This window comes from Neovison vison, chromosome 13 (genome assembly GCF_020171115.1).
Source record: "Neovison vison isolate M4711 chromosome 13, ASM_NN_V1, whole genome shotgun sequence".
Classification (NCBI taxonomy): domain Eukaryota; kingdom Metazoa; phylum Chordata; class Mammalia; order Carnivora; family Mustelidae; genus Neogale; species Neogale vison.
Genome location: NC_058103.1, coordinates 149608469 through 149630322, shown reverse-complemented (window position 1 = coordinate 149630322; position 21854 = coordinate 149608469). Strand labels below are relative to the sequence as shown.

The following is a 21854-nucleotide window of genomic DNA, read 5'->3' as shown; positions in this document are numbered from 1 at the left end:
ACCTGCTGATGCCCCTGCCCTGGCAAGGCTCCAGGTTCAGCAGAGACCCGTGGCGTGGGGTCTGAAGCTTGACAAGGGGAAACATCCTGAATTGAGGAACCACGTGGGATCCCTGGTGTGATGAAACCTTTCCTCTCTTTGCACTTGGGAAGGCTTGTCAGGGCTGGTTGCAAATGTCTCCCGTCCTTTGCTCGTTACAAAGAAAAGCCCAACAATGATCTCTCCTTATGTTTTCCTAGCATGACTTTTTTCCTAGTTGATATGTAAGAAATAAAGTTTTGGGGTATTGACTTCATCACATTGTACATGAGAGGACCCAAGCCTTCCAGCAGGGCTTAGACTGCAGAATCTGGATTTCTCCGTATTCCTGTGCAGTTACTGAGGATCACGAAGTAGTTCCGACAGCCAAGAAAACAGTGAGGAGTTCCCAGGGAAGTTTCTCTGAGTCGGAAAGGACATGCCCCACGTTTCCTCTCCTTCCTTGTAATGTTCTTCACTCCTTGTAACCCATGTCCATGGCCTCAGTTTGAGAGAGAGAGAGAGAGAGAGAAACGAAGGGAAGAAAAGAAGAGAAAAGTAAAGAGAAAGGAGGGAGGGGAGAGAAAGAAAAGAAAAAGAAAAGGAAGGGAGGGAGGGGGAGGGAGGGAAAGAGGAGGGAAGACAAAACTACACTTTTAGACATCGGGCTATCCAACCGCTTCTCTCCCATGTAGCTCGGCCTCATGAGGTTAATAGAGTCTCACAAGTTACCAAACAATGATTGATTTTTCTTCAACAAATAACCTCAGAAACCCCAAGGCCCAAGGCGAATGGAGGGGCATCTCAAGTTCAACAACGTGAATCCTGTCTGTAAAGACTCACTGCCAACCCTGAAGCGCTCTACACACGGCTGGGACACAGAGGAAGTCACACAGAGGAAGCGCTGCCAAAACATCTTCAGGCGCAGACATTTCACGTCAGTCCCTGAACTCCTCAACGTGGCCAAAAATAAGAGGGTATGACACCTCCTGCTCTCCCACTAGCACCCACTTCTGCACTGTCTCAGTTGTCAATGAGGGTTTGTTTCCAGCCCTTTTGCCCTTGACATCAACGACAGTCCATACGGCGTACATGATTGGGATAAGGGACCCAGAGGGAACTTCTGTGATCGGTCCTGAATCTTGTCACCCACACTTCACAGGACAGCCCAGAGCAGGGGGCCCATCAGGTCTGCTCCTGGACTCCCAAGGAGGCAGCCAAGGTGACAACGGTCAAGGCTTCCGGAAACAACACAAATAAGCCGCCCACATGTATAAGGATTCCACTGCATAATCAAAGTAGATTTATTTCTGAATTACGTAGGGGGTCATGAAAGAAACATTAACTCTTATGTGATAGGAACAGTAGTAAAATACAGTACACAGGAATGTCACTTGAACGATACCAAGACAACAGTACGATAGCTAACGAAAAATAGCGACTTTAAATACAAAGGAGAAGCTATTTAATAGGAAATTTTGTTGATAAGAAAAAATATATGTCCCACGTTCTTTATTACATACTGTACAAAATAAAATATTGCACCTTTAAGTCATATAATAAATATGTACAAAGAGTATCTTACAAACGATCTTTCTTTTAATTTAAAAACCTTCCACAACCAAGTGTGACTGATGACCAGCGCCCCACGGGCGGTGGGTGCCCTTCACGTCCCCATCCTTCCCGGCCGCCAAAGCCTCCGCATACAGTAGTGCTCATTGTCAGTGCCGGCGAGGCTGACGTTAGAACACGGCAGCTGGTGCTCGAATACACGGCAGAGAGACCAGGATGCTTGCCCGCGGACAGACCCAAAGCCCAGACGTGCTGTTCGCTTCTCTGTGGTCAGGGCCTCGGTCCCGCACGACCTGCTTCAGGGGACGCCGTGGCCAACGGGCTGTCGGCGGCACGGGGTGCTGACCGAGGGAGGATGGCTGCGTCCTTGGGGCCGTGGGCCGTCCAAAGCCAGAACCGCTGGGGACGTCGGGGAGAGCACCCCACAACTGAATGAGCGTCAGAGCGTCACAACTTCACGCAAGCCCCAGACTCCTTCCACAGAAACCATTTCGTCCCAATTTACTCTCCACCCGGCACCATCACCAACACCGGCACCGCTGCCGGTCTGAACGCGACCCAACGCACCCCAGCTCGGCCTCTCGCTAACCCCCAACGTCAACTCTAGCCTTGACCCTAACATACCTTCCCCTCTCACCTCACCCAATCCTCAGACTAAAATGAACCCTACGCTTACCCACCAAATCCCAACTCGGACCCCTAGACCTCCTGTAACTTCCAGCCCAACCCAAATCCACTTTGGATTTACCGACAGATCGGTCTGAATTAAAACACTTACTCACAATAATTCTTTTCAATCACCATGTTTGCTATTTGGATGACTTTCTTAGAACCTTCAGGATTATAAGAAATAAAAACCCTGAAATAGAAAATCCTCAGGAGTACGATTCTAGGCATAAATTAGGTCTGAGAAGGCTTTGATTTTCTGGTTTGTGTGCAAGAGAAGAGTGCTCAGAAAAAGTGTCATTCACAGCTCTTAAAAGAAAGCTTTGAATACATTTCAAAATCAGTAGAAAAGGGGAACTTGCCCTCTCCTTTGATATCAGAGATGCCTCATCTGGTCACAGATCTCCATAGTTGTGAAATTGGTGGCAATGTCTACTCTGGGCTCTCGTCCCTGGGTTGTGTAAGAGCAAAGACAAGATGCCACCCCCCCCACTCCCAGGGTCCTTGGATCAGTCGGTGCCATGAGCGTGGCCACAGGGACCACTTCCTCTTCACAGACTAGACTTAAGGACCCATCAAAATGCCACCAGCACCGCTTACGTCATCTCAACAACTACTGGCCAGGGCTTCCAAAGTGTAGATGCCTTATCAACAGGCTGAAACCCTAAAACTCGAGAGAAGAAGAGGTCATCAGTTGCCGCGTGCCCGTCACGTCTTCAGGACGTCCTACCCCCCACCCGTCTACACGTACAGGAAAAAGCAGCCTGTGACATCGCACTGGGGATCTGGGCAGTTTCCCTACTAGGAGGGCACAGGGAGGGTCCCAAGTGCAAGGGCACACCTGCCACGGTGTGTTTGATCATCCCGTCAAAGAGCTGAGATCAAAAACCGGCCACCGGGAAAACACAGGACATCCCGCCAGTGGCGAGTTCGCAATGACCCCTGAATGCAGAATCTAGAGTTTTGAAAGAAATAACGTGCTTCTGAACCAGCTGCGTCGGGGGAAAGAGCTTTTCCGTTTGGGTTCTGTCTTCCCAGCAGCATTCCGACCCCGCCACACGTTTACCCTTCTTGACACGACGCACAGCACCTCTGCTTGTAGAGACCGAGCGAACACAAGCCGAGATGCTTCACGAACACACAGTAGTGAGTCGTGTCTGAGCAGTCTCCTGCGGAAAAGGGAAAACAGAGATACCCACTGAACACACAGCTCACCGGAGAAGGAGTTACAAAAACTGAAAAAATAAAACCCTTTGAGTTTATGACAAGCCTAACACTGCAATCACGGAGCGAGCTGGAGAAGCCCGGGCGTGGGTTCGCGGCCCAGGGAATAGTCACGGGCACGGTGACAGCGCCAGGCGGGGGCAGGTGGCAGCTGCATCTGTGCGGAGCCCAGCTTCACGGATAGACCTGCTCGATCACTACGTCCCACACCTGAAACTGTGCAAGCTTGTACATCAGCCGGACTCAGATAAAAAAACTGAAAAGCAACCCCACGAAGCTCGGGATGGAGGCACGGCCCTACACGAGAGCCAGAAACTCACGGGGCTCACTTCTCATCCAGGCCACGTGGCCTCACCCTGCTCTCCGGGGCCTCCCAGCCCTTGTGGCCCACGCTCCTCCCCTCAGTGGAGGAGAGGGTCCACACCCCTGAGCACAGCAGGGGTGTGGACCCTTGGAAAACGGATAAATGGGATGGACCTGCTCCCTAGCAAAATAGATTTATGATGAAGTTTTATAAAAATGATATAACAATTATAATGTACATAATACAAAAACGTGTGTCCATGAACATATATAGTATTAGAACAATATAATGTATATAGAATATAGTAATAATATAAACATCTATGCCAAGAATCCCCGGCCTAGCTGAGGAGACCTCCCTCCGGGCAGAAGGGGAGTGCGGTGAGGCGGTCAGACGTGGGGACAAATGCATCACAGGCCATGCCGCCGACACCCACGGCATTCTCGCACGGCCGGTCAGCGGGGACAGCAACAAGGCTGCCCCCGCCGCCTCCCACCGCCTCGCCCAGGTCCGGCTGGGGCGAGGCTGCCGGCCGGCGGTGGTGGCCGAGAGGGGCACGTACTCTCACAGGAAGGCCCCCGACAGTGCCGCCAGGACGCCGGTTTCTCCCTCTGCACACAGTGTCTCTCGGCCGCGGGTCTGCAGCTCCGGGAGCGGACGCACTCGACCTTCCGGGACTGGAAGCCCCGGCCGCAGGCCGCCGTGCAGGGCCTCCAGGGGCCCGGGCGCCAGCACACGTCGCAAGCCCCCGACGAGCAGTTCCTCCTCAACGCGGGTCTGAAAGAGAGAAGGGAAAAGACAAGGGAAAGAAACAGAGAGTGGAAACGGGGGAGGTGGGGAGTCGCTCCCGGCTGGGACAAGCCTCTCTGTGTCCTCGAGCTCCGAGCCGCGAAGCTTTCAGGATTAGGGCCGCACGCGCCAGGTGCGTCATTGGCAGGGGGCAGGGTGGGTGGCGCACGCGTGACCAGGACAGAGAAGCCAAGCACACGTGCCCCCTCGCTTCCCACACCGAGTCAGGACACGCGTCTCCAAGGACCGGCTGTCGCGAGAGGCTGGGGCCGGTCAGCTCCGGCAAGGAAGGGAGGAACGGCTCACATTCAGCCACTTCGGACGTGCTCACGACACACAGACGGTTGTGCTTATCAAAGCACGTGGCGGAGGGTCGGGTAGGAGTGTCACGTGTGTGGGAGCGAGCTGGTCGGCTAAGGGACGGCACCCAGAGCTGGCCACACGGTGAGTCGTAGTCAGATTTAACACGGGCCGTCCGGGGGCCGGGATCTGTCTCGGGTCCCTTACCCTGGCAAACGGGACAGAGAGCTGGCTCCCTCGACTCTGGGAGTTTTCGAGCCAAGAGGAGACAGCCAGCTTGGTGGACACACTGCGGGGTACATGACCTTGTTCCCCACGGCAGGGCTCCTGGGCGATGTCGTGCCCCTACACGGAACTCTCTCCCACCCCACGGGCGCCCGGGAGAGAGCCTCAGCGTCACCGAGCTGCCTCAGTGACAGTCCTTGCTCCAGCAATGTGGAAGGTGCTGGCGTAAGACCGGAATCACGACGTCTGGGGATCACGAAAGCCATATTCTGCCCCGTGGGCCAGAGAACCAGAAAAAGAAAATTCAGGAAAACAACAAAGAAGGACGCGAAACACCCAGAGCTGCAGAGGCTAGAAGAGAAAAAAAACCCCAACGACTTCTCATTTCGTGGTCTCAGTGCTTCCCGGGGTCTGACGGCCTCCGCCCTTTGGATTCCTGAGGCATTTTCGTATTCCTGTGAGAGGCTCCTTCCCAGCACACGGGATCTAAGAGGAGCGCAGGATCGCCGCCGGAAATGGAGGAAGATGGAGACATTGCGTTGACCGGACCGGCTCCTGGCCCGAGGGTTCGAGTTGGAAGCAGTACTCCGAGTGGCCCGTAGGGGGCGACTCCATCAAAAGGTTTGTTTGAACAATAGGGTCACACCACAGTAGGGTTTGACCAGGGAAGAGAGGAGGGTATCCCGTTCATTTACAGGGCTTTTTTCCCCCCAGTGCGTGTGAATCCTAGGGGGCAAAAGGGTAGTTGCTTCGGACAACCAGGCATAGACCCGGTACTCCTGGCCGCACCCCCCATGCAGAGATGAGCTCTTTCTACCGAGAAAAAGGTGAATATTCACAGAAAACACCAAAAAACGTATTTTAAAAGGATGCCAAATGGTGCACAAGTGTTGGGTGGTCCCATCGGAATAGGAAATCGCCCACTTTTCTCGCATAAGTCATTCTGAGTTGATTTTGCTGTTTCCAGCCCCAAGAACCCTAACACACAGCCACCTCCGCTCTGACGGAAGGCAGGGCTGGCAGGAAGGCAGAAGGAGCCCCAGGGCTTACAACAGATGAGAGGACGCAGGGAGCCAGACAGCCACGTGGCAGCGGTAGCTCCAGGGGCTGGTCTCTGAGATCTTGTGAAGGGAAGGTGGGTCCAGCACAGCACAGCCCACGTCCTCGGGGCCGGGGACAGGACGGGGACGGGGCTGCCCCAGCTAGGGGGACGCAGTCTGGGCACTGGTGCGACGCACACGTGTGCACGGGCAGCTCAGCTGCTCTCCCGTGTGGCAGGAAATCACAAAGTCACCCTGTTGCCACTAGAGTTCCCCCACGTCCCCCCGACCTCGCACAACCCTCCACCATCAGCCACAAGCAGCCACGGGCTCGCTCCTTCACACACTCCCACGCTTCCTGTTCAGTTCCGCAAATCTTTGTCTTTTTTAAAAAAGATCTTTATTATTTGAGAGAGAGAGCGCACAAGAGCAGGGCAGAAGGGCAGAGGGAGAAGCAGGCCCCCCGCTGAGCAGGGAGCCAGATGCGGGACTCGGTCCCAGGACCCCAGGATCACGACCTGAGCAGAAGGCAGATGCTCAACCAAGCGAGACAGACAGACGCCCCCACATCTTTTTCTCTAAAGCCCCATTTGACTGTATATTGAGCCCCCCCGCCCCGTGCCTTCTACTATGTTTCTACCTCCTGTTCTCGCTGCCCTTGGTTGGACAGCGTTGACACATCCACAGTGTGTCCCGAAGGAAGGAGGCCGCGGCTGGAGCGCCGAGAGAGGCGGGTGTGAGGTCTGGGGTGGGGCTGCAAAGGGAGGGAAAGGGGGCGCCTGGGTTCTTGATTTCAGCTCAGGTGGTGAGCTCGGGGTCATGGGATCGAGCCCCACATCCGGTCCCCTGCTCAACAGGGAATCTGCCTGAGATTCTTTCTCTCGCCCTCTGCCCCTCCCCCATGTCCCCGCTACCCCGTATCTCGCTCTCTAAAAATAAATCAGTCTTCAGTAAATAAATAAATAAATAAACAAAGGGAGGGAGGAGTTGACCCTGTGGCGTTTTCTAGGCCACACTGCAGACTCTGGTCACCCTCATTGCTAAGAGCGAGTGAGGTCTCTAAAGTGGTTTTAATCTGTTGGGGAGGTGGGGTGCCGAGGTGGTGTGATCAGATTTGACTTTGGAAAGGACCGCTCAGGCTGCAGGGTGGGGACTGGGCAGGAAAGGACCAACAGGCAGAGGGGGACCCAAGGGATGGCTCGGCTATGGGCCATCACGGCAGAGATGGGTTCGAGAACATAATACAAGGAACCAAAATGTATATAAAAACTTATCGGGGGGCGCCTGGGTGGTTCAGTGGGTTAAGCCTCTGTCTTCGGCTCGGGTCATGATCTCAGGGTCCTGGGATGGAGCCCCACATCGGGCTCTCTGCTCGGCGGGGAGCCTGCTTCCTCCCCCTTCTCTCTGTCTGGCTCTGCCTACTTGTGATCTCTGTCTGTCAAATAAATAAATAAAATCTTTAAAAAAAAGTTATCAGAGGGGCGCCTGGATGGCTCTGTCAGTTGAGCATCTAACTCTTGATCTGGGCTCAGGTCATGATCTCAGGGTTGTGAGGGAGCTTGCTTAATATTCTCTCTCTCCCTCTGTCTCTGCCCCTCCCCTCTGCTTGTGGGCACGTACATGTGCTCTCTGTCTCTCTCTCTAAAAAAGAAAAAAAGTAATCAGAAAAATACAAATTACAACAGGATATAATTTTTCACCCATCAAATTGGCAAAATTTTTAAAGACTGAAAACCCATATAACGTTCATGAAAAGGGGGAACCCTCATTCACTCTTGGTAGAGACGTTCTGATGATAACTTAGCAGTATCAGAATGAACATGCCTGTCAATTCAATCCCAGGCTATACCAAAACATAGCTGTTAGTGGATAAAGATATATGTTCTAGGATGTTTGCTACAGCATTTGTTTGGAATAGCGAAAAAAAAAAAAACCCACAAAAACAAAACAAAACAAAAACAAAAACTAAACAAAAACCCAAACCTTGGGGCGCCTGGGTGGCTCAGTGGGTTAAAGCCTCTGCCTTCAGCTCGGGTCATGATCCCAGGGTCCTGGGATCGAGCCCCGCATTGGGCTCTCTGCTCGGCAGGGAGTCTGCTTTCCCCTCTCTCTCTGCCTGCCTCTCTGCTACTTGTGATCTCTGTCTGTCAAATAAATAAATAAAATCTTAAAAAAAAAAACAAACCCAAAACCTGAAACACACAAATGTCCATCAGCAATGGAATGAGATAAAAATGTTAAATACAACAATGGAAAAGAGCAAATGGAATCTTATGTACTAAGATCGGGGAAAGTCTATAATGTACTGATAAGGAGAAAAAGCAAGTTTTGGACAAGTACATCGGGTGCGTTAAAAAAGAAAGCTCAACGCGTGTACACGCTTGTGCCATCCGCCTGTCTTTGAGAATGCCAAATGAGACCTCTGGGGTGATCCGTGTCAGTCTGCGTGTGGTCTCCGTCTGCTCAGCAAAAGACAAAGCTAGGTTGTCTGTTGAGAGGGAGGGCAGCTGTTCCGATCATTTTCCACTTGAGGAAAACAGGTCTGGCTGGGGTTGTGTTGTGGGGAACAGGAAACACAGCGGACTCTGCATTGCCAAACCTTACTGAAGGCTCAGAATGGACTCGGAGCCAACTGTCAAGGTCATCTCATTTTCTCCGGCAACTCAGGGTGGGGAGGAGAGAGAGGGAGTCATATTCTGAGCATCCTCTATGACCCAGGCTGCGTAGATGTTTCAGACCAGCCAACTCCCTCGAAACCTCCCAACCACAGTGTTGCGCGGACCGTAATACCCCAGTGGGTAGACTAGACCCTGGGTGGCCTGGGTCATCCCGGAAGAGAGCGGGAGAATCCCGCATTCCCTCCTTAGCACGCTTTCTGGCTCTCCCTCCATTTCGCACTGGCTGGGGCACGCTCCTCCAGGACAATGGAGTCACCAGGCAGAAGGAGCCCAGGTCTCGGGGTGACCTCACAGGACAGCGCCCCTCTACCCCAAACTGAGCACCAGCTTTGACTCCTACACAAGAGAAAAAGCAAACTCTTCATGTTTAAGCCCCTTCGCAAGGTAAAAGCTTGCTTCATTCTGCTGCACCACTGTGCCAGCCTCCTGGCCCGAAGTTTCCAGGCAGAGGAATACACAGTCCGTGGCAAACACTGGGAAGATTTAAGCTGTAAACCTCAGTGAAATATCATTAGGCTTGACCAACTTTGGCTACGGAGGGAAAAATGCCTGTCCTCAATGCTACTCTTTTTTTTTTCTCTCTTTGGGGTGTCCCTGTCCAGATATGTTTCATGTCTACATCACGTGTAATTACAACAGTGGATACTAGTGACTCTTCCAGCCTTGCGCACGCTGTCGGGGACGGCACTGTAAGAGAGCGTCCCTGCTAGGAACTGTCGGTTGTGAGAGGTAGTGGACGGGAGGGTCATTCCACAGCCACGGACTGGGGCAGGAGAGGGTTCGTGTGGCCCCGTGGCAGGTCAGTACCTCTTTCTGTCATCACAGCGGGGGTCAGAGCTGTTGTGCTGTTGACAGACTTCATGTAGCGGCTGCAGCCTCCCCGTGCGACCCAGGCAACGTGCAGGACACTGGAACAGAAGCACAAAGCAGAAGACACCACTGTGAGCCCATGTGTGCCGTGGTGCCAAGACCATGTGCTGAGATGGGGCCGGGGGTCCCCAGGGGAAGTCAGGGAGGATGGGAGCTCGGCTCTGGGGCCAGACAGCCTTCCCTCAGCATCTTCCTCCTCCTCTATACCGCCCCCCCGCCTGCCCCAGAAATTTAGAGCACCTCGGGGGAGAAGGGAGAAGGGGGCCAGTCTGTAATGGACAGGGCTTAGGTCCAATAATGACATTGCTTAAAACCATAAGCAACTGCCAAATTTGGGTTTTCCTGCTCTGAGCAAAAGCGGAGGCTTCTGGGTGAAGGTGAGTTCAATTATGGGAAAAAAAATTCTTTTCTGATGCAGTTCTTAATTTTCATGTAGTCATAAAACATATTAATTTTTTCCTTATACTCTGTTTTATGCTTGAAAAGCCCCTTCCATCACTCTGGTTCTATTTCCCTTCACCTTCCTGGTCATGTCCTCTGTACCACAAAACCTTTCAATTTCTACATCGCCCAACGTATCTGTTTTTGTTGTTGTAGCTTGTGTTTTAGGTGTCGTCTCTAAAAAGACATTTCCTAACCCAAGGCATGCTGATTTATGTCTACATTACCTCCAAGAGCTTTATAGAGTTAGCTCTTAAATTTAGGTCTTTGATCCACTTTGAGTTAACTTTTTTGCATACGGCAGAAGCCAGGGGTCCAACTTCAGTTTTCTGTGTGTGTGGATACCCAGGTGTCCAGCACTATTTGTCACAGAGATTAGTCTTTCTACATTGAATGGTCTTGTCCCCCTTGTAGGAAACCAACTGTCACAGATCTAGAAATTTCTCTCTGGACTGTGAATTCTATTCCAGCCATCTGTATGTTTATCCTCTGTCAGTACCATGCTGTCTTTTTTTTTTTTTTTAAAGATTTTATTTATTTATTTGACAGACAGAGACCACAAGTAGGCAGAGTCAGGCGGAGAGAGAGGGGAGGAAGCAGGCTCCCCACTGAGCAGAGAGCCCGATGTGGGGCTCGATCCCAGGATCCCGGGATCATGACCTGAGCTGAAGGCAGAGGCTTTAACCCACTGAGCCACCCAGGCGCCCCAGTACCATGCTGTCTTGATTGCTATGGTTCTGTAGTAAGTTTTGGAACCAACAAGTTTGAGCCCTCCAACCTTGTTCTTGTTTCCAGATTGATTTGGCTATTCTGGGTCCTTTATATTTCCACGTGAATTTTAGGACTTTATTTATTCATTCAACAGATGGAGAGAGATCACAAGTAGGTAGAGGGACAGGCAGAGAGAGAGGGGGAAGCAGGCTTCCTGCTGAGCAGAGAGCCCGATGCAGGGCTGGATCCCAGGACCCTGGGATCATGACCTGAGCTGAAGGCAGAGGCTTAACCCACTGAGCCACCCAGGCACCCTCTCCATATGAATTTTAGGATCAGCTTGTCAACTTCTGCAGAGAAGCCAGCTGGGATCTTTTGTCTTGAATCTGCAGATCAATTTGGAAAGCATGGTCAGCTTAATATTAAGTGTTCTGATCCATAAATATGGGATGACTTTCTGTTCATTTAGATCTTCTCTCATTTCCTAAAAGAACCTCTTGTAGTTTAAGTTTTTTTTTTTTTTAACCATTCTTCTGCTATGGTTAATTACCTTGGAACTTTAATGCCACTTAACGTGGGCCTGTCCTCTCATTCCACTGCATGACTCGGGCTTACTCCTACACGAGCGCTGCATTATTTTACTTACATCAGATAACACCCGCTAAAAAAGGTCTGTCCACCTATCCAATAAGTTGTTTTTCCTAAAAATTTCCTGTGCTCATTTGTTCTCCCATATGAATGTCAGAATTCCCTTAAGTTCCAAAAAAGAATTCTACTGTAGTCTTCGTTGGAATTATATTATGTGTTTCAGTTCATTTAAGGGAGCAGACGTAGATGTCTTTACAGTATGGAGAATACCTCTGTCTGTCCTACTTCTCCTTTATGTGTTTCAACAGCATGTTCTACTTTTCTTTACAGGGTTTTATTGTGGGTAATTGTATGTGTCCGCTTGGCGGGGCCATGGTGTGCCCAGGTATTTGGCCAAGTGGTATTCCAAGTGCTTCTGGGAGGATGTTTCTGGAAGAGATTAACCTCTAAATCAGTACTCAGAGGAAAGCCGATGGTTTTCTCCAGTGTGGGTGGGCCTCACCTAATTAGTGGATGGACAGCCAGGCCAACAAAACCCCTGACCCTCCCCCAGGTGAGAGGGAATTCCTCCTGCCTGTCTTTGAACTGGGCTGTTGGCTTTTTCCTGCTTTTGGACTCGAGCTCAAATGCTGGCTCTTCCTGGGTCTGCATCCACTGGCTTCTGGGCTAGAATGACCCTATCGGCGTCCTGGGTCTCGCAGCTTCCCGACTCCGCCTGCAGCTCTCGGGACTTGGCAACTCCCAGAACTGCATTAACTCATTAATTCATGCATGCGCGCGCACGCACGCACACACACACACACACGCAACCTGTTGGTTCTGTTTCCCCGGAGGACCCTGGCGAACATGGACATATAGATTTGGGTCCCAAGAGGTGTGGTGCTGTTATAACAAGTGTCTACACCTGTGGGAGTGGTTGTGGAACCGGGTGGTGGGTAGAGGCTGGGAAAGTTCTGAGGTACATGCCAGAAGAAGCTAGACCGCCTGGAAGGGCACATTGTTAGAAACAGGGACATTCAAGAGGACTCTGATGAGGTTTCAGGTGGAAGTCAGGAACAGGCTTCTGGAAACTGGAGGAAAGGCAACCGTCATTCTCAAACGGGACACTTGCGGCACTTGGGTGGCTCGGGCGGGTAAGCGTCTGACTTTCGGTCTCGGCTCAGATCGGATCTCAGGGTTGGGCTCTTTCTCCCTCTGCCCTCCCCTCATTCACACACACACACTCTCTCTCGCTAATAAATAAATAAAGCTTAAAAAAATAAAACGGCAAAAACCTGGCCAAATTGTGTTCTAGTGTTTTGTGGATGATAGAACTTGCAAGGAATGACATCGGATATTCCGCTAGGGAGACTTCTAAACCAAGAGCTCAGGGTGGCACCTGGCTTCCCCTTCATGCTTGGAGCAGAATGTGGTGGACAGATAAACTGAAGGAATCATTAAGCGAAAAAGGAATCGTAACTGAAGGAGCCGGAAAATTCCCAGTCCATCTGTATTTTGAAGAATGAGGAAGTACGTTCCGGAAGGAACGCTAAGGGTACGGCTGGACGATCCCTCCTTAAGGAGACCCCCCCCAGGAGTTGGTGAGCCAGCCCCATGCAAGCCAGGAACGGAGACGGGATCGTACTAGGAGAGACCGTGAAGGGATGGTTAAGGAAGGCTTTAGAAGCTGTGGATTCTACGGGATGGAATAAAACCGCTCAGCGGCAAACGTGCTTTATCCTTCAGGAAGAGGAAAGAACGAGATCACCAGGGCTTCCGCTCCTGTGACAGGCCTGGCGGGGGGGCGGTGTGGAGAGGCTGTTTCCTTGATTTCCGGGGACCCCCACTGCCCCTACTTAGTGCTTCCAAAGAGCCACGTGGGGGATGCTGTGGTCTAGGGCCCTGGGGGTCTGGAGAGCAGAGCACCAAGCCAAAGATTATTCTCGAGTGCCAGGATCTAATGGAATTAGCCCTGCTAGATTTGGGACTTGACAGGGACCCGTAGCCTCTTTCCTTTTCTGATTTCTCTTGTTTGGAAAGGGAATGTCTATCCTCTGCCTGTCGCATCAATGTAGTTTGGAAGTACGTAACTTGTCTGCCTCCCCGGCTTCACGAGGGAGAGGTATTCTACACCAGGACGGCTCGCTTCTTACCCATTCCTAGTTTAGGTGACGTTTGGTGAGACTTTGGGTTTGAAGTGAGGACGGAATGGGCCAAGACTTCTAAGGATATTGGGATGGGATGACCGTACTTTGTGCACAAGAAGGACATGAATTTGGGGGGGGGGTGGAATGTTATGGACCAAACTGTGTCCCCTCAACATCTATATGTGGTAGCCCTAAGCCGCTGGTGTGACTGTATTCGGAAACAGGTCTACACGGTGGTATTAAAGGTGAAGTGAAGCCATAGGGTCGGGCCTTTATCTGCTACAACTGTGCCCTCAGAAGAAGAGGAAGACACACCAGAAATGTGTCTCTCTCTCCCTCTCTCTCTGCACAGAGAAGGGGCCACGTGAGGACCCACCGAGAAGACACTGTCTTGAAGCAGGAGAGTGAGGTCCCACAAAACCAACCCTGACAGAACCTTGACCGTGGACTTCCAGCCTCCAGAACTGTGGGAAAATAAGCTTCTGCTCTCCCCAGCACCCGGTCTGCGGTATTTTGTTAAGGCAGCCCTCGCAGATGAGTTAGGTGCCTCGACATTTCTTTCAACTTTCTTTTTGCCCCAAGTATTTTTAATTTAAAACATTGCTCAAGGTGCTGTTTGGGATCCGGGCCATGAGACTTTCGTACACTGCTCCTCGGCTCCCTCTCTCGAGGCCTGCTTGCACCCCAGCTGCCCCAGACCAGCCAGTCTTGGAACTTCTGTCCCTGACCTACTCTATTCAAAGAATCCAACTTTGATTCTCCTTTATACTGGAAGACAGTGACTCCCTGATTTTCAAATCTAATCCCTGACGCCGACACATACACTAGCCTTAGAGAGCAATCAGATGTTTTCCCCCCAAATTAAAAAAAAAAAATGTATGAGAGGCAAAGCGATGATTACATTATTGTCACAGCACTAGATCTGTCAGCTGTACCTGGCCCCCTGGTTCAACGACCCACTGGCCGCAAGGATGACCGCACGGCCTTCTTCCCGGAGGCCTCTCTTTGGGAACACACGCTCCCGGGGACATCAGCTGCGTGGTCCCGTCGGCTTTGGTGCGTTTGCAGGTCACCTGGCGACTGTGGAATCCTTCTCCGCAGGACACAGAGCACTCTGACCACGGGCTCGTGAACCACCTGGGAATAAAAACTACAGCTGCTTAGTGAGGACTGAAAGGTCAGCCCCTGCCGCGAGAGCCTTGAACATCGACCCTAACACTGATGGTCTGGGGGCCGTCGTGTGACTCTAGGGGAACGAGTCTCTGCTCAGATGACTCCTGGCTCTCCGCTCAGACTTACCTTTTATTCAGGGGAGTGGCAGAGGGAGCAGGGGAGATAAGGAGAGACAAGGAACACGGGGGTCTGCCAGGGTACGAGAGCTGGAACTCACCTGGCCCCAGACAGCACAGCTAGGGAAAATTGAGGTGGACATTTCAAAAAGGTAGATTTCAATTCATTGAAACCAAAGGGGAAAAAATAGTTTTAAAGCACATATGTGCTATTTGCTCTGGGAGATATTCACATCTGATTCCCATTCTTTGTGGGGAAGACACCAACGTCCAAAGGGGTAAAAGTGTCCCAGTTATGGCCACATAACTATAAACCAGCAGAGCTGGGGTTGGATTCTAGGTTCATTGGACCCTAAGTTCACACCTTCATAGGACGCTCGGAGCCGGACACCATTGGGAGACTGAGTACTGGGTCACTGCGGATGTTCAAGCTCTGGGGAGCCCACCTAAGCTGGGCTCTAGGAAGCTCCAAGAGACCACGGACCTGGCGAGGCAAAGAATTACCTCATCGTGGTCACTGAGCTACAGCTGGAATTAGTGCCCCTTTAGTTATAAAGATGCCGGCTGCAAAGTACAGCAGTATTAGCAGTGCCTGTGATTTCATTACCAAGGGAAACCACAGATATTTTCACAAGGCGTTACGGCTGCGGCAGGTATCTCAAAACATCCTTATACTCACCACCGTCCACTTCACGACTAATGCCGCTGGTGTTAGTGTCTTAACAGAGAAGCAAGTCTACTACTGTATCACCATTTTTAACGTGTCGATCCTCTATATCAATGTTAGTGGTTTCCTTTGTGATCGAGTATATTCTATTTTATAGATTTAAAACCCTTGTCCTGAGAAGGGAGCCCCAGGCTTCTCCAGACGACCAGAGGCGTCATGGCACAGAGTGAGGAAGGGCCCTCCGTGTGAGAGCCCTCGGGTTATGAGACCTTGAGGTGTTTCTCAGAAGCGTACTAGAGGACGGCCGCTTTTCCTAGGAACTTGCACAGACTAGAGAATATGTAACAAGCACCGTGGCTGATACATTTCTTTCCACTTTGTAAGAATCAAGATTTGGCCCAACCAGCTGCCCCCAAGTTCCTGGAGCATCAGTTTGATACTTCCTGAGGGACAGAGGACTCAGCGCAAGACCTTCCTCCCAAGAACACGGCAGGTGCCGAGAGCCACGTCAGCCACCGACGGCCACAGCCCTGCAAGAACACGTTCCCAGGCATCTGCTTTGTTTGCCACTGGACCCTGCCTCCCGCTCCCTTCCCAGGCCCAGCTCAGAGGATCCGGGTAGGCACTTGTACGAGGGGTGTGAACTCTAACAAAGTGTCCATCTCCAGTTGTGCTCCATAAGTGTTATTGCTATCTTATCTTATCTTATCTGATTTTACTTATTTATTTTGTTTTACTGGGGATTCTGGTGCCATTTGGTCAGTTACTTCTAGGGACTCTGTGATTCAATCATTCATTCATTCACTCCACACATATCCGTGGAGGGCTCATAATGGGGACAGACATGGTGCTAAGTGCTGGGAACAAAGTGTTCTGCTAACAGCTGTGTGTTTACCCTCCTGGGGTGGACAGACATGTAAGAACCATGGACATGAGTGATAACCGAATAGGAAACAAATACAGCGCAGGGGCCTGGCTGAGCTTGGGGGGGAAGATAAGGGAGAGTTTTCCTGAAAAGAAATGAACAGAAGTAACTAAACTCAGAGAGGGAACAGTGCTGCAGGCAAAGGGAACAGCATGTGCGAGCCTCTGAGTCAGAAGAAAGGCACGTCTCAGAGACAAAAAGCGTGGAGATCAGATAACCAGGCTGTGACAGACAGAGGGGGCAGCCCGAGGCACAAGCATGGAGGGACTTGTTCTCTCACTCCTGTATTCAGTCAGGCAGCAAATACTCACTGAGCACTGTGTAACTGGTGTAGACATCAGGGTAAACAAAATGAGTAAGACAGAGTTAGGGATTTGGGCCTTGGTCTTAAGAACCACAAGAGGTGTTTGAAGGGCTTTAAACAAAGAGGCATCATGGTGAATTTGTGTCTTAAAGATGATTCTGCTCACGCATGGGGAGAGCACATAGGGAGACAAGAATCAGAAGGATTCTGGGCCATCCACGTGAAGGACATTGATGGCGTGAGCTCCTGGGGGGTGGGGGAACTGGACAAGAATGGATGGAGGTGACAGACACAGGGGTCTGGATGCAGTCATTGTGTCTGGAAGCCTGGGGGGGGACCCGGTTTGGTGGAGATCACGAGTTTGATTTTGGACATTTTTAAAGGACTGATTTCTAGCTATTACCTAGAAAGGTTATGAATGGTTTTGACCCCCAGGGTGGAACCTAAGGAACGGCACTTGGAACAGGACCTCCAGGGATGCTGGCCCGCGGCGCTCCCTCCAGGCAAACCCACGGGACCGGCTCTGCTAAGGACCACATAGCCCCGTGAGCGCAGAAGGCAGATTTGGGTAGCGGTCAAGAGCAGAGGCTCTGAACACGGATCCTCTCCATTTGAATTCTGGCCCTTGTACCTGGAGAGCCTCGGGGGTGCTTTCCCATCTGTGAAGTCTGAGAAACTAACAACGTCTGCCTCCAAGGTGACGGCGAAGTGGTCCGCGCGAGCCCTGAGCAGAACGCCCGGCGCAGGGTACGTGCTCAGCCCATCGACGTGACGGCGCTAGGAAATCCAAGTCACCACGCCTTCCACCCCAAGCCCAAACCTGGTACTGAAACGAAGAGTTGATGACACATACCTTGAGGGGCAGTCCCGGATGTTACAGGGCTGAAACCCGGCCAGCGGCTTCGGGAGGTGTTGGCAAAGGGCCTCGCTCACTTCCTGCCCGTCGGCCAGCGCACACCGGGGTCTCTGGACTCGGGCTCCCAAGTGGCCGCAGGTGGCAGAACAATGCGTCCAGTTACCGAGCTCCCAAAAAGGCTCTGTGGAAAGGAAGTGAAATGTCATGACAGCTTCGAATGAGATACGATGATAGGGCTGGAGAGGACACGGCCACAGACCACCAGGAGCTGTTTTCTGGTAGACTGCCCATCGGCTGCTTTGAGAAGCACTCGGAGAGTACGCCGTCACCTGGTGGCAGGCCCCCTTCACATTCCAGGCTTCCTCCGCTGACTTACTGTACTCACTGGTGGGAACGGTGGCCAGCACGGGGCCCCTGGACCGCAGCCTGGGAGAGGCGCTGTTGGAGGCCAGCTAGATCTGCCAGAAAAGTCCCAGAGAGAGGGAGAAGGTGCTCCGTGCCGTGGGCTGGCTCCTCGGCTTCCTCCGAGCACGGCCAAGAGGAGGGCGTCTCGGGAGGATTCTCTCACCGCTTCTCAAATGTGGGCCAGGCGGAGAAATGAAAGACCGTTTCGCAGGGACCCGGGATTAAGCAGTCAGGTTAAAAACGCATTTCATTCCATTCTTACTTTTCCATTAATTCTTATCTAAACTTCAACTTACTCTTGGAACTGCAGAAATAATTCGTCAGGGAGACATCTGGGAAGGTAAAAATGGGAGTTTCCTTTTGCAAAGTTGAAGCTGATTCCCTCCAGTAATTACGGCTTTTTAATCGTAGCCTCATTCCAAACAGCCTTTCCCTTCCTTTCTGACACTTGGTAAAAAGATGAGGTACAATACCATGATGACAGATTTGTATGTGGCCACGGAAGGTGCCAGATTTTCCTGTCACAATCACAAGTAATTGATAGCTACCAGCTGTGTCCACAGACTCCCTCCCAGAGCAGAACGGTTTCTTTAACTTATTGTTTTCCAGATTTCCCCTCTGATTTTTGAATTTTTGTCTGAAGTTGCATATGGCAACCTCTACAAAGCAGAATCCTACATATGTTTAGTTGGCCCCCCCGGATGACAGTTTATTCGAAATAATTTTTTTTAAATGGCCAGGTTTATGGAGAACCTCCCGGGGGGGGTACTGAATCAGACACCTGGCCATCAGTTTGTCCCTTGATCCTTACGGCCATCCTGTGAACTAGATCAGTTCCATTTGCCAAAGAGGGAAAAAGTGAAGTGACTTGCTCAAGGTCCTTCATCTAAAGCCCAAGTCTGTCAGACCCGACACCTAACACTTTCTACTACGCCATATTTCATGAAGACACCTTGATGCTTTGAGGCAGGAAGCACATCCACCTCTTTAAAACCATGGGTTTTTTTGTTTTTTGTTTTTTGTTTTAATCGAGGTGTCATTCACATACAATAAATGCTCAGAAATCCGGTGTGCAGGTTTGTGAGTTTTCACACCTGTATGCACTTTTGTAAGCATGATCAAGATATAAAACAATTCAGTTACAAGATACAAACAACTCATCACCCAGAGTTTCCTCCTAATTTGATCTTTAAATTAACTTTAAATTTTTAAACTAACTTTAATCTTCAAATTATTATTTTTTTAAAGACTTTATTTATTTATTTGACAGACAGAGATCACAAGTAGGCAGAGGGGCAGGCAGAGAGAGAGGAGGAAGCAGGTTCCCCACCGAGCAGAGAGCCTGAGGCGGGGCTCGATCCCAGGACCCTGGGATCATGACCTAAGCCAAAGGCAGAGGTTTTAACCCATTGAGCTACCCAGGCGCCCTAATCTTCAAATATTTCAATCAATTATTTTAATCTGAATTATTTTGGTCAATCCTCTTCCCCCACCCAGACAATTACATGTTCATTTCCATCAGATTCACAGTGAGTGTCACCTGCCCTGGGCTTTCATTCATGAGCTCTTTGGCACTGGCTTTCCATTCCATTTCTGAGATTCATCTGTATTGCTGCACATAGTTTAGTGCTGAATAATATATATATATATATTCTATCATATGAATATACCATAGTTTATCTTGTCTCCTTCTGGGGGCCATGAGGAAGTGAGGGCTACTGTGAACATTCCTGCACAAATTTGTTTGTGAACATGTTTTCACTTTTCTTGGGTAACTGCCTGTGAGCGGAATTGCTGGGTCAAATGTTGATGTAGGCTTAGCTCTCTTAGAAACTACCACACAGGGGCACTCGGGTGGCTCAGTAGGTTAAAGCCTCTGCCTTTGGCTCAGGTCATGGTCTCAGGGTCCTGGGATGGAGCCCTGCATCACGCTCTCTGCTCAGTGGGGAGCCTGCTTCCTCCTCTCTCCCTGCCTGCCTCTACTTGTAATTTCTACCAAATAAATAAGTAAAATCTTAAAAAAAAAAATAAAAAAGAAACTACCATGCAGTTTTCCAGAGTGGTTGTACCAGATTGCACACTTCACCACCAATGCCTATGAATTCCAGTAGCTTCACATCCTTACCCAAATCTGGCATGATCAGTCTTTTGCTTTTCACCATTCTATAAAGCGTGGGATCATTATGTCTTTGTGGGTTTAACTGTCATTTCCCTGATGCCATCATGTATCTTCTTTTGTGAGCTGTCTGTGCAAGTATTTTGCCCGTTGTTTTGGGGGGAGAGGGGAGAGTTCATTGTTAACTTGTAGGAGTTCTTTATATACTCTAGATGTAACTTTCTCAACAGACAAATGTTTGGCCTATCTCTCTCCCAGCCTATGGTTTATCTGTTTGTATTCTTAATGGTGTCCTCGATGAAAAGATTTTAATAATTGCGATGAGGTTCAATTTGATAATTTTTTTGTCTAATGGTTAATGATTTTGAAAATAAGAGCATTTGAAAAGGAGATCATATTCATTTCCATAAAAGACTTCTCAAGGCTTCACATATGTTAGAAATAAACTCTATAGTCTTTTTTTTCTTTTAAATTAAAGTATAATGAACATAGAGTGTTGCACTCGCTTCAGTGATTCAATAATTCCATACGTTACTCAGTGCTCATCGTGACACGTTCACTCTTGATCCCCTTCCTCTGTCTCACCCATCCTCCATCCATCTCCCCTCTGGCAACCCTCCCTTTGCTCTCTGTATTGAAGAGTGGTTTTTTAAACCTATTTTGTTCTTTCTTTGTTCATGTGTTTCTAAAATTAGATGTGTGAGTGAGATCATACAGTATTTGTCTTTCTGTCTATTTCACTTAGCATTATGTCCTCTAGGTCCATCCATGTTGCTGCAAATGGCGAAGTTTCATTTTTTATGGCTGAGTAATACATATATATATGCCACATCTTCTTTATCCAGTCATCTATTGATGGATACCTGGGCTGCTTCCACATCTGGCCTATTGTAAATAATGCTGGTACAAACGCACAGGTGCATATACATTTTCAAATTAGTATTTTCATTCTGTTTAGATAAATACCCAATAGAGGAATTACCAGATCATATGGTAGTTCTGTTTGTAGGGTTTTGAGGAAATTTCATAGTGTTTTCCGTAGTGGCTGTACCAATTTACCAATATTCCCACCCACAGTACACTGAAGTTCCTTTTTCTCCACTTTCTGCCAATACTTGCTATTTCTTGTCTTTCTGATTCTAGTCATTCTGACATGTGTGTAGTGATACCTTATTGTGGTTTTGATTTCCACTTCCCTGATGATGAGTGAGGTTGAGCATCTTTTCACGTATCTGTTGGCCATGTGGATGTCTTCCATGGACAAATGTCTGCTCAGGTCCTCAGCCCACTTTTAATTAGACTGTTATTTGGTGTTGAGCTGTGTAAATTCTTTATATATTTTGCATATTAACCCCTTATCAGATATGTCATCTGCAAATACCTTCTCCTATTCAGTAGGTTATCTTTTTGTTCTGTTGATTATCTCCTTCACTGTGCAGAAGCTTTTTATTTTGATGTAGTCCTAATAGTTTATCTTTGCTTTTGTTTCCTTTGCCTAAGGATACATATCTAGAAAAACATTTCTACAGACAATGTCATAGAGATGACTGCTTGTGCTCTCCTTTAGAATTTTTATGGTTTCAGGTTTCACTATTAGGTCTTTAATCCATTTTGAGTTTATTTTTATGTATGGTGTAAGAGTGTGGTCCAGTTTCATTCTTTGCATTCACTGTATGATACTGGCACAAAAACAGACAGCTGGATCAATAGACCAGAATAGAAAGCCCAGAAATAAACCCA

General features: G+C 49.7%; 1 protein-coding gene across 1 annotated transcript in view; it reads right to left on the bottom strand.

Moving 5' to 3' along the window:
* Positions 1-1304: 1304 nt before the first annotated feature.
* The window catches only part of ADAMTSL3 (ADAMTS like 3), a 347085-nt gene continuing 326535 nt past the window's right edge, over positions 1305-21854 (bottom strand). Inside the window, exons 29-33 of the mRNA XM_044232432.1 lie at positions 17591-17774; positions 14488-14689; positions 9624-9724; positions 4347-4561; positions 1305-3425 (exon numbers count right to left, since the gene is read on the bottom strand). Of these exons, the coding sequence (XP_044088367.1) occupies positions 3319-3425; positions 4347-4561; positions 9624-9724; positions 14488-14689; positions 17591-17774 (809 nt within the window). The 3' untranslated portion in view covers positions 1305-3318. The remainder of the gene's footprint in view (positions 3426-4346; positions 4562-9623; positions 9725-14487; positions 14690-17590; positions 17775-21854) is intronic.